This window comes from Botryllus schlosseri, chromosome 1 (assembly GCF_051294905.1).
Source record: "Botryllus schlosseri isolate E-star chromosome 1, Bs_hap1, whole genome shotgun sequence".
Lineage (NCBI taxonomy): Eukaryota > Metazoa > Chordata > Ascidiacea > Stolidobranchia > Styelidae > Botryllus > Botryllus schlosseri.
Window position 1 is genome coordinate 27,780,566 of NC_137236.1, and position 18,389 is coordinate 27,798,954.

General features: G+C 41.4%; 1 protein-coding gene across 1 annotated transcript in view; it reads right to left on the reverse strand.

Annotated features, from left to right (window-relative positions):
• Positions 1 to 7,554, reverse strand: part of LOC145446663 (scoloptoxin SSD552-like) — a 31,617-nt gene extending 24,063 nt beyond the window's left edge. Inside the window, exons 1-3 of the mRNA XM_080325017.1 lie at positions 7,388 to 7,554; positions 4,341 to 4,512; positions 535 to 679 (exon numbers count right to left, since the gene is read on the reverse strand). Coding sequence (XP_080181143.1) covers positions 535 to 679; positions 4,341 to 4,512; positions 7,388 to 7,451 — 381 coding nt within the window. The 5' untranslated portion in view covers positions 7,452 to 7,554. The remainder of the gene's footprint in view (positions 1 to 534; positions 680 to 4,340; positions 4,513 to 7,387) is intronic.
• Positions 7,555 to 18,389: the final 10,835 nt, after the last annotated feature.

The window sequence follows — 18,389 nt, forward strand, 5'->3', positions numbered from 1 at the left end:
TTTGTCAAGTAGAAGAATAAGTAATTCACAACCAAAACGATTTGTGTAAGCAGTACAAGTAGGCATCAACATTACAAAATGCAATGCGTAAAAAGTATATAGTTTTTATACAAACAGTTATCTGAAAAGCTTTTTGGAGCTACAGAACTTCAATATACAATTGAATAGTATATTGTCCAACTACAATGTTCTTTCCAATTCTCCACTAGTTGCTGACGATTATCCCTGACGAATGTCAGCCGATAATGTCCGGGTTCATTTCAATATCAATATACTATTCAATAAACAGTTATAGATAAGTGGGATTAGTGTACAAACACAATGGCTTGTGTAACCATGCAAGCAGTATAACCTCATTTGAGTATACCGTAAAAGTGTGCGTACTTTGTTACCGACCACCTTCGGATATAAGTGATATCTATGATATGACCCTATGGATCTGACATGACTCAGGTATGAGGATGCTATTGCATGGATTCCAAATCTTAGTGGGCATCAACTCACCCCCGACTACGTATAAAAAATGCGCCGTACCTCATCGAACCATAGCTTGGTCACTCCGTCACGAGCCATAATTTCACCGTAGCGATAATCCCCACCGGTGTACAAATTCTCGCCCACCACTTCGAATTCGTCCGTCCGACGGTCCGTTTCGTCAGTGTGGTAGAAGCTACACGTTCTGAAAATGTACCGAGAAATTGTAAAAGACCTTTCCAAGTTCAGATAGCATAATATCTCCGCAATTCTGGTTAATCGGTAGGTCTAATTAAGACTGATATAACTATGGACGCACTGGATGTCCCGCATATGTCCATGCTTCGGGTATTTTGCTGTCGCATACATTAAGAAAATAAGTGCTTCGCAACCTTTTTCAGTTCGCGAACCACTTTTGATGCAAGTTTTATAGAGCGAACGACCAAATTTGGACAACTAGAAATTTCTAGTTGTAAAATTAGACTTATTAGAGCGAAACGCCAGTGATATAATTCTCAACTTATTTGTGAAAGTCTACCTATGTTCCCATTTTAATTCCAATATAATTTATGGCAACAGGAGAAATGTATAGTGCGAAACGAGCCGAGCTTGATGTACGGACATTTGCTATTCTCATGCACATAAGAATGAATCGTGATTTGGTAGTAACGGAACTTGATTGGATGGTCTAGTTTTTGCGAATTCTGTTAACTGTGCAGCTACAATTCTAATTATACTTTAATTTAAAAAAAAATATTTGTTGCTGTAATTCTAATTCTAATCTAATTTGGAAAAGCTGAATATTTTATAGTTGCTGAAGTCCGCGACCCGCATTGCGATATGACCAAAATCACTAGGAAAGAAACAATGTATTGTATACTCATGAAATTTACTACTAATCCGAAAGTTGAGCTGGCATATTAGATAGTATTAGTTCACGTCTGGGCTTGTTAGGCGACAAGCTTACATGCAACGTAGCGTTTGTGGTGTCCCTTTCCAGGCTGTTCCGACCTTTGAACTCAGTTACAGCTACAGTCGAGAAGCCGGACTCACAACGTTATATAGTGGTGAATGACAAAAGAATTTTGTAGCGCCTCCTATGATATGAATATAACCCTGTAACATGCTTCGTGACCAACTGTTTCGGAAGCACTTCTTTGAGAGATGGCCTACTGAACTTGCCGGTGATACCATTATGTGAACGCATATGATTTGTACTCACTGACGTAGTGAATATATAACTCATACTCGAATTTCCGAACAGAGTTACATGCGCCATCCACGAGACCCATTGTCGGGAGAAGCCGTGCACACTTTCATTTGCGTGCCTTGTAGTCAACTTTTTATCAAAATACGGCAATCCAGTCTATGCCTACAGAAGGAGTTTGTATGCCATCTAAAAATAGCTCATTGAGATTGAGCGCTCTCTTGCCCCCGATTATTCGAAATTTCGTGCTGGTGACGTCATATTTTATGACGCGATTGTTGATATACAATGTTTATTTTTCAATTCGCTACTAGTTGCTGACGAATGACGATTACGTCTGACGAGTGTCAGCCGAACATATTCGGCTTAATTTCAATATGAAAATGCTATTTAGTCGTATATTGAAGTTTTTCTCCTCCAAATAGCTCTTAAATAAACTTTAATATGTTATGAGATCTTGTTTCAATTTGTAACCCCTTTCAGCACACTAACACTATTATAGCATATATGCCGCCTAGTCCAGACAGCACTGTAGCTTGGCATTTGTAGACGAGGATTGAGTCTTTTGTAGCACCATCTGATGATCAAGTTCTATGTGGGATACCTTAATCCTCAGATTACTCGATACACTTTTCGTCGTTGCGTCACTGGGACTCTTGATCAAGAGATATATCGTGTGTGATCTCAAAATTGTGGAGAGAGCTTAACGTACGTATGGTATTGTATATTGTATAATCTCTGGCTAGTGCTATAGCATGACTACTGGGTGCAAAATATGTTTCAGAAATAGATCTTTACCAGCTACAGTAAGCGATGGAACCCAGCACACGCATGATCACTGAATTGGCTTGGGTATTGCAATATTTTGTCTGTTATTGTTGTTTGTGGTCTTCATGGTGTTTGTCGACTACAGTGGTCAACTACACCAGGCCGATATTCCTTATTTTTGATTTCGTAGCTGCCGACTTGTAGCACGGCCGACGCCTAGGCTTTTTCAGACACCGCGCTCGCGGATGAGATGACGAGGATAAGCCTATAGATAAAACTCCAACACTATGGTAGGAATTCTGGAGCCGACCTAGGTCGGACTCGAACCCACAATACCTTGTTGATGCAGCTGTGGATTATACCACTGCGCTATCTCGCCACAAGTATTCTGTCTCATTCTTCTGATATTACGTGAGTGCTACCGCGCCGCATCGCTAAAAGTAAGCGACCAATTGACCAAATCCAACTTTTGAAACTGCTTACTTGAGTGCTTTTAAGATCATAATTACTGCTTTTACTAGGTGTAGGTCATCATGTCTTTGAAATATGTACTTCTACTTTACTTGAATAGCAACGCTGACTAATTCGACCACCTGGATAGCAAGGGTGGAATGGGTAAATGTTTACACAAACCCTATCCTTACATAGAGATATATCTCAACACGAATTGGTATATTTGACTCCTTTCCAAGCATTGTAGTGAGTGTGATATCAGAATTTGGTGCCCGAAAGCAAACTTGTAGGAACTACCCACGGTTTTTAGAGTAGTTCTAGTTCTAGTTCTAGTTGCGAATATCGAAAAGTGATTGGTTCTAGTTCCAGTTGCATATTTTGAAAATTCGGTAGTTCAAGCTCTAGTTCTAGATGCACATTTGAAAAAAGTTTAGTTCCGAACAACTAGAAACACGTGTCGTCGTTTTGGGTGAATGGAGATGCCGGTGTTCTGTTGAATGGTGTTTGTGCACAGTGCAGCCATTGCTCGCTCAGGAGCACTGATCCCGTTAGTAGTTGTGTTTTAGTTCTAGTTGCGGATTTTTAAAGGTCATTAGTTCTAGTTCTAGTTCTAGTTCTAGTTCTAGTTGTGGGTTTTGAAAAGTGAGTGGCTTCAGTTCTAGTTGCGGATTTTGAAAAGTGACTACTTCTAGTTCTAGTACTAGTTGCGGATTTTCAAATTGGCTAGTTCTAGTTCTGATTCCGGATTTCGAAAGGTGACTAGTTCTAGTTGCGAGTTTTAAATATTGAGTAGTTCTAACTTTAGCTGCGCTCTTTGAAAATCCAGTACTTTGCAGAAGTCTGCCAGGAAGTGCTGATGGCCATAATTGTATACTACGATGTGGCGGTAATGTGGTACACTCACCTATTTCCACCTATGTAGTCACCCATAACAGCGTGGCAGAAGTATAGGCTTACCCAAGTCAAGTAATAGAAACCACGCACTGTAATGGTGGTACACCAAAGCAGAACCTATTTCAGAATACAGAAACCCCGTTCGCAGGATATTAATCGAATAATTCACCAGAGTTGATAACGACTGTGTACTGAATTTCCATATGGGTGTGTTTCAATTTAGAGCCAATCAACACTATCAATCGACATGTTATTCCCTGCTTATATTCAATCGCTAGTTTAGGTATTTTGTGTACTTCGGGGAAGAGACGGTTGTGATTGTTATTGTATTGCTATAAATCCTACGCGCCTACTTGGATACCTATATATGTACCCATCTTCCTTCGTACATCATATGTACTTAGCCTAGTTTGTCAAGCATTATTTGGATTTAGAATATTGTGCCCGATTTATATTGCGGTATAATTCTGAGGTTCTACGTTCGTGTAACACCTTTAGGGTGTGAATATAAACTCTTTTGGCTAGGACTACCACCGATTTTTACCTTACAACCTGCTTTGCTAAATTTTCCAGGTCGGTATCCCACGTCATCAGCTTCATGTCGGCCGCTTCTGGGTTCGTGACTTGCCGCCGCAGATAGTTGTGTGCGTCGAGCCAATTGGTGCGCTGCTCGTCCTCGAGAACTAACTCGTACAGGAAATTTGGACTGTCCGCACCTGAGAGTGTGGATGTTCGCATGTTCTCAATGTATGAAGATGTTAATCGCTGCATTTCAAGTGATACTGTGAACGGTATGCTGTGATATGCTGTTGGGACATGGCCTCCGGTTTTACGCGCTTTTTATTCTTGTGATTTTGAGAGGTAGAATGTAGTTTGCATCACTTTTGATCCGTTAAACCATCATTACAACCGCGTGAAATAGTCAACACAGTAATTGCTGTATATATTTTCGTAGATTGTAGCTATTTCTAGCGTCACTGGTCATTTTGCGTTACTCTCGAAGATGCACCATGCAATTTCGAAAGCGGTCGCCTCCTATGCATGCGGTCGGGAATATTTCTGGTCAAAAGAGCCACATTGAACCTATAGTTGCAATTGTAATTCCCAAAGAGCCATACAACGATGTACACTGTTAGGTTTAATTGGAAATTAGTGACGTCATTGTGACACGAAATTGAAGTTCACTATATCGGATTCGCCGTGTGATGCTATAACAACCGCACTAATCAAGGCGGTTGACCGACATTTATGCCTGCGACACGGGCAGTTGAGCAATCAACTAACAAACAACTCGTTGGCGACGAGCCTTTTGCAGCTACATATTATTGATTCCGACTCTGTGAGAGCAAAATGTGTTTTTTTTTTGGAAATTTAAGGCAATTAGCATGGAGGTAACATTCTAAAGAAAATTCAATAGTTTTAGACAAGAATTACAATGCGAATCTACTGCTCATTCTGCAGTAGCATGCTAATAACAATACAGCCACTTTCCCAGCAATCCGAGGAATACGCATGAGCGACGAGCGTAGCCACCATCAATGGCAGTCACGCAAGATTCAATCAGTTCCCCTGAATCAGGATAATAATAATTTTTAACTGATATCATTAGGTTAACTTAACTACTCAGAAACGTGGCTTTTGAAATCACACAAACTTCGTATCAAACTGAACGTATTAGATTTGTCCGATATATATCCCCAAATAACTCGAAGGGGCCGTGTTTGTCCTATCAAAACAACGATTATATTGGACAGCATGTATTAATTGACATGCATTTTAGGAGTTTGAAAGGGGTACGCCACTATTTTGACCTCACATAGACTCGTATGAACATCCACAAAAAGAATGATTTTGTTTTAATGAAAACTTCCATCCAAGTTACAGAAATATTGCCAAATAGGATGTTTATTAGGTTCCAAATTGAAAATTTATCAGAGAGCTATACAATGTTCTCTCTAATTTTTCACGAGTCTGCGCGCACTCACCAACTCACTGCGCAGTCCCTTGGAAAACAGTGCGCAACGACGAAAAAGAAGGTCATCACTTCGGCTTATGTGCGCCGCACAGATTTTTCTGTGCGCGGCAACTTTGCCAGCAGTGCGCGGTTTATGATGTTCAAGACTGTTTCTTTTACCTGTATCGAGTAGGACGTTACCCGTTAGGGATAGTGTGAACCCCTGAAAGGTTCAGGTTTGTGTGAACGTGAACCTTTTTGAAAGGTTCTGTGTGAACGCGAAGGTGAATCTATGTCGTCACGTGACGTCATATTGCTAATTCCAATCCTACATTTCAGTGTAGTGACATACAAGATACCTAACGACGACTCAGGACACATTTTGCCACAATGCTGAAGTAGGCCTACATGTTGACTTTTTAAACGTCACCAAATGTATCAACTGGGGCAAACAAATGCTATAATAATCCCTTAAAATCAATATCTTCCGTCGCTTTGCCAACAATTTCGACGAGGACTTGCAAGGGAATATCAGCTTACGCCTAAACGGTTTGGAGTCAGACTATTGCTACATTGATATTGACCAGAGTGTAAACGGGTTTCTGTACTTGCTACCGATATTACCCCATAAACAAGTTATGCAGTAGCCAACACCCCAATCGCACGAATTTGGGTTTTATGATACAATACACATACCAAATCCAGATGGATCCCGTACGCCTGTTAGATTTTTTACATTAGACAACGATGTATTCTTTTTATATAAACTGCATTGATTGGTTGAATAAGCATCATTCACTGACTACCTACATGTAATGTATTTCATTCTTGATGTGTGATTGCGGGTCAAGCTCACAGCAGAGAGTTACTAAATATTCACGACCAGAAAGCTGAACATTTCGAGCAAACTTTTGCAACAAAGCAAGTAATTTTTTTAAGATTGGCAAGGTGCATGTCGATTCGTTTTGATTTTTTTAAATGTTGCCAGGGCCATGCATAGAGTGGTCCTATAGTTGAAATGCAAAGAATTCTAATCTAATATCTTATAATGGCGTGTAAAATTGAAATATATGAAAATGGTTCACAGTGCAGAACCTACCAAATTTCCGAGGTTCACACACAGAACGCGAACGTGAACCTCACGTTCACACCATCCCTATTACCCGGTACTTCCACATCTTCATGACTAGTAACGCTGACTAGTTTTATAAACTTTGATAGCGGAGTACTTCTATCTTTTCGGATAAGCCCAATATCAAGACACTATTTTGTATGCACTGACAAACAACCGTGGATAAGTTATATGTTATCGTAGGCCCGGTGTGTAATGTAAGGTCATCGCACAATGGAAACGGATACACGTGGAGTGTATTGTTTGAAAATGATTGACACACATTCATATATTGATATTGGCTGTTAATCTTTAAAAACAGTTAACTTTCGGCCAATACTGAGTTATACTATGTCACACGAGGGTCAAAGAAACAATATCGAAACGGGCGCGAGATTGCTCTATTCCACAATGAAGTTTCATACTTCATCAATGACGTGTGTCGTAACTTTTTTTCGAATAAATTCAGCTCGTGGTACACCAAGGTAGCACTTAGCGTATTCATGGTATAGTTGTTTGTACTCACCGTGTACGCCTGCAGACGAGACAGCGAATACTATCACAATAGTCACAGCAGACGATTGAAGCATTTCGGTATTGAAGAATTATTATTTGCTGTACTAACTACTAACTGACCCAGATGGTTAATGCCGTTAATGTTGCTAATGTTTCTGTAAACAGAACAAACACCCTGTGATGTAAACCTTTTCAAAAAATACAATCTATTATTTCATAAGCCAAAACACAAACATGACATAGGCCAACTTCCGATATAAGATCCAGTGCATCCGTTACAATATAGTCTGCATATGGCACAACACGGTGACGTCATTTTAAATACCACATCATCTTTCAGATCATGTAGCCCTAAAAAATACAAACATCTTTATATATTGAGGGAGATATCGTAATTTATCGTGGAAAAACAGTAGTTGTGCTGCATACTAAGTAATGATTTTATGGCTGCGAAGCATTCCTGCGCAGTGCGCATAGTACTGGTTGGAATTGAACCAAATTTGGTGTGTAGGATTAATTGGGTGACCTAACAATTTTATCAAGTAGCCAGTACGATTTGAGAAAAAAATTCATTTTTGAAGACCCCTACTGTATAATCATATCTAAGTCTACTCCACTACGTCCTTAGGTGAATTGCAGCTGAACTGCCTATCAATGATTTCCGGTCTCAGACACGGGCAGATTCGCACATGACCTTAGCTGCACCAATGCGAGAGTAATAGAGCTTCTGGATAGACGATATTTTGTCGTATTTACGAATCCATCAATATTAAGACTTCTCCAATCGGCGTCGAAAATATTCCTTAAAACCTCCGATGGGATAGCAATATACAATCGCCTAACGGTAAAATTGCAGGTATTTCTCGAACTCCGGGAAACTATGTATTCAATCCTCGCGAGAATTAGTACACTGAAATGGCGTCGAAACTCTGACAAGCTGACTGAGCTCAGCAAATATCACAAATATTCAGCTTTTGTCGATATAGTGTGACTGATCAACATATGACTCGGACGTCGCTGGTTAGGCTCAAACCTCAGGAAGCAACATTTTTCGCGAAAACACTGCACCAAAGTAACCGCAGTTCTAGTCAATAAATGACGTCTGTCAGTGTATCAGTCTACTACAAAAAGGACTGGTAATAGACACCTGCTCAACGCCTGAACTCATGCAATAGTGCCGTATATTGGCAAGTCGGACACTGAATGAACAGATGTAATAATAAATCCTAGTTAACTAGAATTACTAGATGAAACATCAATAAGAATTGCAGCATGCTAGATTGCTCATTGCTTCACTTGGCAATGGCATGCACGTGGTGAACTAAGACGCAGCACGATGTCTCAGATTTAGCAGGATAAATACCAATAGTAACTGGATTACGTAGCGAGTTGTAGGTATCCTATACTGTCTCGCCGCGTACGCCTATCTATTTTTATCACATATAATACAATATGTCAACTAATGCTACAATGTAACCAAACCACACACACTCGCCTGTACTGTTCATTTGCACGCGTTCTGGGCTATTCAGCTGTAGACCGACGCCTTTAACTTCGTCATTTTGTGATATATTAATCATAACAACAACTTCAACAATGGTACCTTAATCTTAGGCGTATTAGCGGCTCATTCATTCGATGTTGCTATACAATACACAAAACCGTGTCGAACTGGGAAACATCGATTCCCATAGATCTGAACTCACAACGTTTATCTGACCGATGAACCTTAAATATAAGATACACAACAGACAACGAATACGTGCGGTATAATGTGACAGTTAGATGCCGTGAGTCATTCGTACAACGTTGTGCGAATAATTCAGGTCGGACGGCAAGTACGATGGAAGTATACCTCAATCCCAAGCCTTGTCAAAGGTCAACCAGTTGCAACCTACAGCCAAGTATGCAACGATACGAATAATGCATGCCATAAGCAGTACCAGTGCCTCTCACCGCATTTTACAGGATTGTAAGATTTGTAACTCACGGCTCAGATATCCAACAGACCTACCTACACGTTATGCGCGGGCTGATTTATGCATTTATCGTATACTGATGATGGTAACTACAGGGCAATGTAGTTGCTTATCGACTGCTTATCGACTGCTTATCGAAATTACAAGAATATGCAAACCGCCAAAGTTGCGTGTTAAACGAAGAGATACAAAGCTGGCGTCAGCCAGGTCGAAAGGGTGTCTTTTCCGTACGAAGTCGTATAAAGCAGTCCATTCATTACGTCTTGGAAGTACTTCCAAAAACAGATATAGCACCGTCCTAGCTCCCTTTACATTCTGCGAACGATCCACCTGGCCTCATTTTCAGCGGACACGGGACCAAAAATTCATGCACTCGCCTGCATCACTTACAAAATCGCACACACAACTCCGAATCCATAACAGCGCCATTTCAATACGTTGATAGGTCTTGCATTCGATTATGAATATACCACTTACAGTAGTCCCGCGATATAAATGCACAATGGCACTATTTATAGACGGGGTATTCCCGGATGCGACTGATGGAGCCAAGCATTTCTCATGCATATCCGCATCGCGATTTATCTTGCCAATAATGGGGAAGTGCAGAATATTTCATTCCTACAATAATATTTCGCGTAGCCTTATTATCCTAGCAGTGCGATTAAGGCTCAAGATTTTTCCCAGCCAGGTTTAGTTAAGTATACTAATATGTAAGGATGAGGAAAATCGTTTTGTTGTGTTAAGTCGTCGCAGTCGTTGGGTATATTTTTCATCTGAGCAAGTCACACACAGTGTACAATGCGATAAGACACAATGCGATGTCATGAACAGATAGGAGGATGTCGAACGACACGCATCAGTAGCGATACTTTACTCTAACATCCACCTCGGCCTAGAGCAGCGGTTCCCAACCTTTTTATGCTAATTCCCCACTTCCGAATTATTCCGAGCCTTCATTCCCCACCTAAAATCTTTATATCCATATCCACCCTAATGCTACCTCCAATAACATTGGTGATTGTTAAGATTCCCGGAATTGATCAGCACACAATAAAATTAACACAGCAGTGAATTGGTAACCGTAAACGCAACCCCGTAATAATGTATGTATCTATACCCCGACGCGCAGCCAGCAGAAAAATAGGAGGGGTTTGAAAATCTTCCAAATGCGCGGGGTAGCATCAATTTACATACGTAAATGCCGAATAATACATGGGTCAGATATAACTTCCTGATGTTGACGAACCCATGCGTGCGATATATATGTATATATATATAAGCCGCCATAAGCTACACTTTCGCACAGTACTAAAAAAAAACTTGAAATATCATAAATATGTAATTTCATTCGTAACGAGTCCGGATGTGCTATCAATTAGCCAGTCCATGATCTCCCTTGCATACATGTTCAGCAATATGAGCTCTTATTACAACGAAGCAGAATTTTTTTATCACTATGTTTCGTGACCGATGATGGTGGGCAAATGAATAAAAACATTTGCTGGAGATCGCGTGTCGCTATCCAGGCGATTCTCGCTAGTTGGATGCACGGATATTATGAATCGCTGAATTGCAAATGAGCTAAGAAATATTGGAGATACGATCGGCATTTCAAAACGACATTTAATAAAGGAAAATATTACTATAAAGATTTTTGCAAAAGTGAGTCTATTCCCCACCAGAAATTCCGAAATTCCCCACCGTTTGGGAACCACTGGCCTAGAGTGCCCGATGTCAGATCGCGAATCGAGTCCATTATTCGAGTATCAATTACAATGGCGCCATAAAAATATGTACGTTGTACGTTGTACCAGATGTACAAGATCAGGATTTGGGATTCTGGATCAGGAATCCGGTATTTTTCTCTCAAAGAGGTTCGGATCCGGATTCACAATTTTTCCCGACAGCGGGATCCGGGTCAGGAGAGGATTCTGGATTCTTGGTGCATGAAGGTTATTTTCTATTGTTCACTGCGATATTTTGTATGGCTGGCTTCAGTATTCCACCACTATTTCGAAAAATCCGTAGTAGCAAACTTCAATGCATTGCCGAAGTGTATAATTAGAAAGATTTCGATGACTGGGGCAAATAGATGCTGAACCTTGTGTAGGGTATGTTTGGATCCGGATTTTGACACTGGAGACGGAAACGGGATCCTGATAGGAGCAGGATTGGATCCGGATCCTGAAGAACCAAGATCCGTACATCTCAACTTTGTATGCGATAATAATGGAAATAATGATAGCTTTACATTACAATAAATGTAATTTGGCTATCCCTATATTTTGCTACTTCATGACAATGCTGTGACTTGAACACTACTTCCCCGGAATGCCATTTCAACCATAGTGCGTAGCTTTGTGTGGCAAGTTTTGGATGCTACGACATATTAAGATTTGAACAGGGTTGTAACCAAGTCACAAGGTTCCACGTCACAAGCCAATCTCACGTTTATAGTTTTGACTCGAGTCAAGTCGAGTCATTTTGAATTCACCACCGAGTCAAGTCCGAGTCCAAGTCAGTGAGTAGAGCAGGGGTGCGCAAACTAGAGGTCGCCACCCCAATGGGGTCGCTTGCCTGTTCGCCGGGGTCGCGGAGACGAAAATTATACACCAATGACTATCAGAAGAATGTCAATTAGGCGGATGCTATCGGCAGCTCATTTGTGAATATTTTAGTTCATTTTTTCAAAATAGAAGAAAAACCAATGCGAACCGGCAAACAAGGTATCAGATCACGCGGAACGTCATTTCAAGCGTCACCTATAAGGTTGGTGTCTATCAGGGTTGTAACCAAGTCACAAGGTTATGAGTCACAAGTAAATCTCACTTTTTTAGTTTTGACTCGAGTCAAGTCGAGTTTTCTTCAATTCACCACCGAGTCAATCCGAGTCCAAGTCAACTATTTGAGGGTCGTGTCCGAGTCCACAACATTGTGACATAACACGTTTGAGTCCGAGTCCAAGTCATTGTGTTTACCATTCAGTTTTGACTTCAATCCGGTTGAACCCACTTTTTCAAGTCTGGTCGAGTGATATGGAATGGCCCACTTTCATAATATCGTAATTTTCCTCAGTTTCTGGCCCTATTTCTCAAGTATAAGGACTGATAGACGAAATACCAATAATGTGGGGACTTTACTATCCTTCGAAGGCGCAATGAAATGTCTGCCTTGGCCGTCATGAGTTGAGAAAAGTGGGCTGAACCAGATTGAGCAGAAAACTGAACAGTGCACATAATGACTTATTGACTCGGACTTGAGTCAAAACACTACGACTCGTACTCGACCCTATAGTCCTCTACTCGCTAACTTGGACTCGGACTTGACTCGACTCGGCGGTTAATAGAAAATGACTCGACTTCACCCGAGTCAAAACTATAACATCGAGATTGACTGGTGAATCGGAACCTTGTGACTTGGTTACAAGACTGGAGGTAAGTAACGAAGTACTTCTACTTCCGGTCTTTTTTAAGTAATAAGATATCAAGTATGGTGCATGAATTCGTCACCTCGACTTCAAGGGCTCAATATACCAAACAGGTCGGGAAGCACTGCTCTGCGGAATATGTGTAAAACACGCGCGTCCTCGTCCTTACATTACCACAAGTTCAGCAAGAATGGCAAGAGAACAGTATTCTTTCGAGAATATTCGCATTCAAGTTAAAATACGTGGAGATTATACTGAATGAATATCTGATCATGATCTGACATAGCGATTTCGGTTATCAACACATGCGACTTCATTTTCGTCACCTGTCCTTTTTGCGTTGTCTTATGTTACTTTTCAGTGCAAGATTCAGTGTCCATGCCTCTTTTATTTACATCATCTAAGCGAGTGTGGAATGGTAAGAATACAACTAGTCGCTTCGACTCCTTTGCTATCGTTTCATTTCAAAGCGACCTTTTAATGCCTGAATTTCATAGACTTATTTATTAAACTCAACTAAACCGAGCTAAGTTAATTACTGCAACGCACGCCACTCACAGTGCATCACGGCGAACTCCAGCACTGTGACAGATACAAGGCTACCAAGACATGACAAGTGTTATTCTCGCTTACACTACGCGAGACGCGAGGGGAGATACTGTAGTGGTTACGATAAGCGCCCAGCACGCAGGCGAACCGCGTTCGATTCCCGCCGGAGGTTTATCTGGGCTCCTCTTCCCTTGCCGTTCTTACGGCGACAAAAAAGCCCAGAAAAAGACCCGACGAAAGAAAGCACTCACAATGAATGGAAAAGAACTAGTAGAAAGGGCCGCGGCTTCAAAGAGATCAACATCGAAAAAGAACTGTGACATCCGGCACTCTAGCCCGAGGTGGATGTTAGAGTAAAGGATCGCTACTGATGCGTGTTCTACACCCTGATGCGTGTTCTACACACGTTCTACATCCTCCTATCTATCGTCCATGACATCGCTTTGTGTCTTACATTGTGTGTGACTTGTTCAAATAAAAATATAACCCAACCATGTTATGTTACACAGTTAGAAATCTGACTGAACATAGCCTCTACATGTGATTTGATGTCACCACAGCATTCAAGCCGCCAGCATAATAATCAATGATACATGTGAAAACGAGATCCTTACTCAGTACATCGTTACCAACAAGAAGCCGCACCATCCTAACCTTACTCATGATGCTAAAAAAGGTCATTAAATGACGATTTGGACATCCTACTGCGACTATAAATAGCTGTTTTCACCGCTGCGTGAAATATATGCTGCGATATACGCGTTTTCCCAAGTTGGTAACTTTTCGTTTGAAGCATTCACACTTTTCTCCATGGAAATATTTTAGACCGATTACAAAACCCGAATGAAAACAAATCATCACGCGAATCACATTTATGCAACCATCGCGAGGCTTGATGCCCATCAAACTCTCCGAATAAAGACCAATAGGGTTGCATTTAAAATAATCGGGGTTTTAAAACGGCTTGGGAAAATAGCACGGAATGCAGTGGCCTGTCGCACATACGCCACATGCGTCCAATGATTCGATGACGTGCATCAGTAAACTTAAAATACCCGCGCTTAGTTACTCATTCTCAATACGGAGCAATTAAACTTATGCGTATACAGGACAATTACGTAATCACGTGCCGGACAAGGTCGACGATTGGGCTTTCCTGAAAGCAATTCTCACTGGATTGGCTATTGGAACGGGGAATCGACTTTGCGACCTCGTATACCCAGAGCATGTGTGAGAAATGTCGATATAAAAAATCACATGGTATGGTCGAAACCGGCGTAGTAAGTTATTTGCATGGCTTCGGTGACGTGATTGGTTGAGCATAGCGACGATCGTCCGGATAGTAAGCTTTTCTCTATCTCCGCGATTCCCGTACGCGGGAATAACTCAAGTGGTACGCTAGTAGGTTCAGCAAACGTTTTAATTTCTGTATTGAAAGTATAATATGTAGATCAAGACTTTTAGTTTGTTGGGCCTACCAAAAACTGGATTGTTCAATTGTTGCAGGGAAGGTTCACGCCCCCAGTTACCAAGAATCTTCCATGTAGTAAAAATGACCTAATATCGCAAACAATATAGATTCTAGAATGTTCGATTACTCACGGTCTAATCTTTCCGGACCATATCTTCCCTTCTCAGTAAACAATTTGTGCCTAACTAAATCTCGGTACAATTAACTTGTGATCAAACTAAAAAGGGGGGCCGTCAGCACTTTCGAGCTAAGTGACTCTGCCCCGGCCAATAACACGAGGGGGTACGTGAGCCACATGACACCTCAATTTGTCGCTTGCGTCTTATAGTGTCCATATTACTTTTTATTCAGTGTACATGCCTCTTATTTACTTCGCCTAGGCTAAGGTGGGTGTCTGATCTTAAAGGCTACTCCAAGTTGTTTCGACACCCTCCTATCTTTTCATTGTGTCGCAGTCTTGTGATGTTTTGAAACGATGGAAATATTAATAAACCTGATTGATTGATTGATTGGAAAAATGCTCGAAAGGGTACGCGCATGCAAAACGTTTGTTAAACCCTACTCTACTGCGTCTGCGCTTACTGGGCGTAGTTTATACTTAGTTTATACCTTCGTGTTAGGATTGTTAACGTATCATACTTTCAAGCGGATGTCGCCACTATTCATAATTGTGCGGCAAACAGATTGCAAAACTAATTTCCACTTTACAGGATCCAAAGTGTTGAAGGTAAATATAGTGTTGCCCAAAACCGTGATGTAACTGTAGAAATAGCACGAGTCTTGAAACATATAACCACTGCCCAGAGACCACATATGCGTTACTCGCACGCATTCAGTGATTCAATGACTCTTATAGTAAACATAGTAAACTTTAAATACAACCGCTTTGTTACTCATTCCCAGCATGGAGAAAGCAAACCGATGCGGAGTGAGCAATCGCGTCATCAGGTGTCGGGCGAGGCCAGGCATATAAGACCTTTCTGTTTGTCTTTTGATATTTACGGTGCTTCGATTACATTGGTCATTTTACACTATGCCGATATTCTTTATTTCTGAATCCGTATTCACAGACTTGTAGCACGACCCACTTAGGCTCTTGTAAGACACCGCTTACGCCAGTGGTTCCCAACCTTTTTCGTCTCGTGCCCCCCTTGGCCGATATTTGAGCTAAAATTCCCCCCTATGAAAAAGTTGCCTGTGACTAAAAAAATGTGCTTTTTAACGCGCAACCACTTGTTGAAAGAAAAGGAAAGAACGTAGTTTATTTTTGTCCTTGATGTTTTTTCCGGCATATACACCGACTCATGATACACATACATACGATCTGTGCATATGCATACCATTAGCGTATGGTGTGCATATGCCCCGGACAAGGAAGTGCAGTCACAGTGGTGGCTTTTGGGGTGGGCGAGGTGGGCGGTCGCCCGGCCCCCCCCCCTGGTCGAAGGGGGCCCCCCTATTCGGATTATGCGCTTTTTTTTAAGGATAATAACGAATGAACATGGAAATCCGTGTACCAAGCAAGAATATGATTCCGTACGGATGTGTCAATCATCATCAAATCTCTGCATTTGTTAGAAAAGTCCCGTATGCCGATGATGATCACGTCTCTACATGCAGTAGAATTACTTAGTCTTGATGTAGTCTATCCTTAGACACATGCAATAATAGACATAGCCGAATCCAGCACCTGGCCAAACCTTACCGCGGGAAAGGGGGGTCTGGGGGGCGGAGCCCCCCAGAAGTTACGGTTTAATACTTATAGGGGGGCCCCCCGGTAAGTCTCGCCCAGCCTGACCTGTTTTTCACCGGTTGGGTAGCGGCTGACGAAAAATAAATCACCAAGATCGCTCGCTATGGACTTGAGTTGAATCGATGAATTGGTACGGTATGTTTTTCACGTTAGCACATATGTTGGCTTAAAAAGTTAAACAATTTCACTAGCGGCCTTGTGCTGAAGTCGGCTTGACGTTTTCCTGCTTGGTAGCAATTTGGTCCAGAGGCTGTCGTGGACCCAACGAAATCGTCTCTTGAGTCTCACTTTATCAGGAGGTGTAATATATACGGAAGGCATTTGAACATACACCTAGCTTGAAATACGCCAAAGAAACATACAATTGTTAAGAACTAATTTCTGCTTAACAGTTCTATACCATAAAAATCTAAAAACCTTGTGAACCCAGTGTATCTTCCGATACAATGCAAAAGCCAGATTCCCGCTAAAAAAATTAAGCCAGATTCCCCCCTAAGAATATCAAAATTCCCCCCAAGGGGGGAATTCCCCCTCGGTTGGGAACCACTGGCTTACGCGGATGACACGACGAGGAGGAGCCTATAGATAAACATCCGTCACTTAGGTAGGAATGCTGGCGTCGATATCGGTCGGACTCGAACCCGCAACCATTGGTGTTGTAGCTGTGGATCATAGCACTACGCTATCTCGCCTTTCTGATTTCAACCATTACTATCGCAGGGATTGCCAACGTTTTCGGCCGAAGGGCCAATTGAAGGTTGATGACCTTTTTAGTCGTCCCATAAGGGCGAGCTGGATTAGGTAACGATGAAAACAAGTCTTATTTTATCAACAGCATTTATGCCATGACAACTCCTTTTCAAATTTAATCAAAGGATTCGCTAAATAATTTGGCTACTTGCATATAGTGCGGGTCGCCTGTATACCTGAGTCTATAAGAACATGACTATATGGCGCCTGGACTAGATTCGCCATACGTCTGGAATTTCCCGGACATGTCCGGAATTTCACTGTTCAAACTAGCGTCCGGGAGGAATTTCTAAAATATGCCAAATGTTCGGAATTTTGAAGACCTGACGTAGGCTCAGAATTTTTTTCATAAATCAAGATAAAAACATTATTTTTGGGAATATTTATGCTGATGCATGATATTTTTCTTCGCGCTGCGCGCGATTTACTATCACATTTATTTCTTTTAATATGGGGACTACCACCCTCACAAAACTGCAATAAAATATAAATAAAAACAACCTTCATTTACTGGAATAAGCCTAATTATTGTAATCGCAATTATCGGAGAACGGTATATTCCTAGAGACCGTTAAGGCCGTTTAAATGCTTTATTCAAAGATAGTGATTCCAAACGTGGGGGTCGTTTGCCTTTATTATGAGGTTCGCGAATATGTTGAAAGTTATCAGCTTCCAAAATTGCCCGTGAGTAAGTCTGGGCAAAGGTGCCGACTCCTTTTAGTAATCAGCTCGTCAAATTTTGATCTTGGCCACGGAACATTTTCAAATTGGAAATGGAGTCACGACCTTAAAAGGTTGGAAACCACTGGATGTGGGGTGTTTATAAAGCTCTGTGGTGCGCACCGGCATAAGGATGATAAAAAATCTTATCGGTGGGGCATGGGCATGACTTAACGATGTACAATTACGCTCCCTGTATTTTCGAACTCTTCATCCTCCACCAGCTCTACCGCTAACTCTGATCATATGGGCGTAGAGTAGTAACTATATGGTAATATATGGAGCAACCAATATTATTGACAGAATTAATTCAAAAATTTTAACGACCAGATGCATATAGCAAGCCCCCCTCCCGGAAGT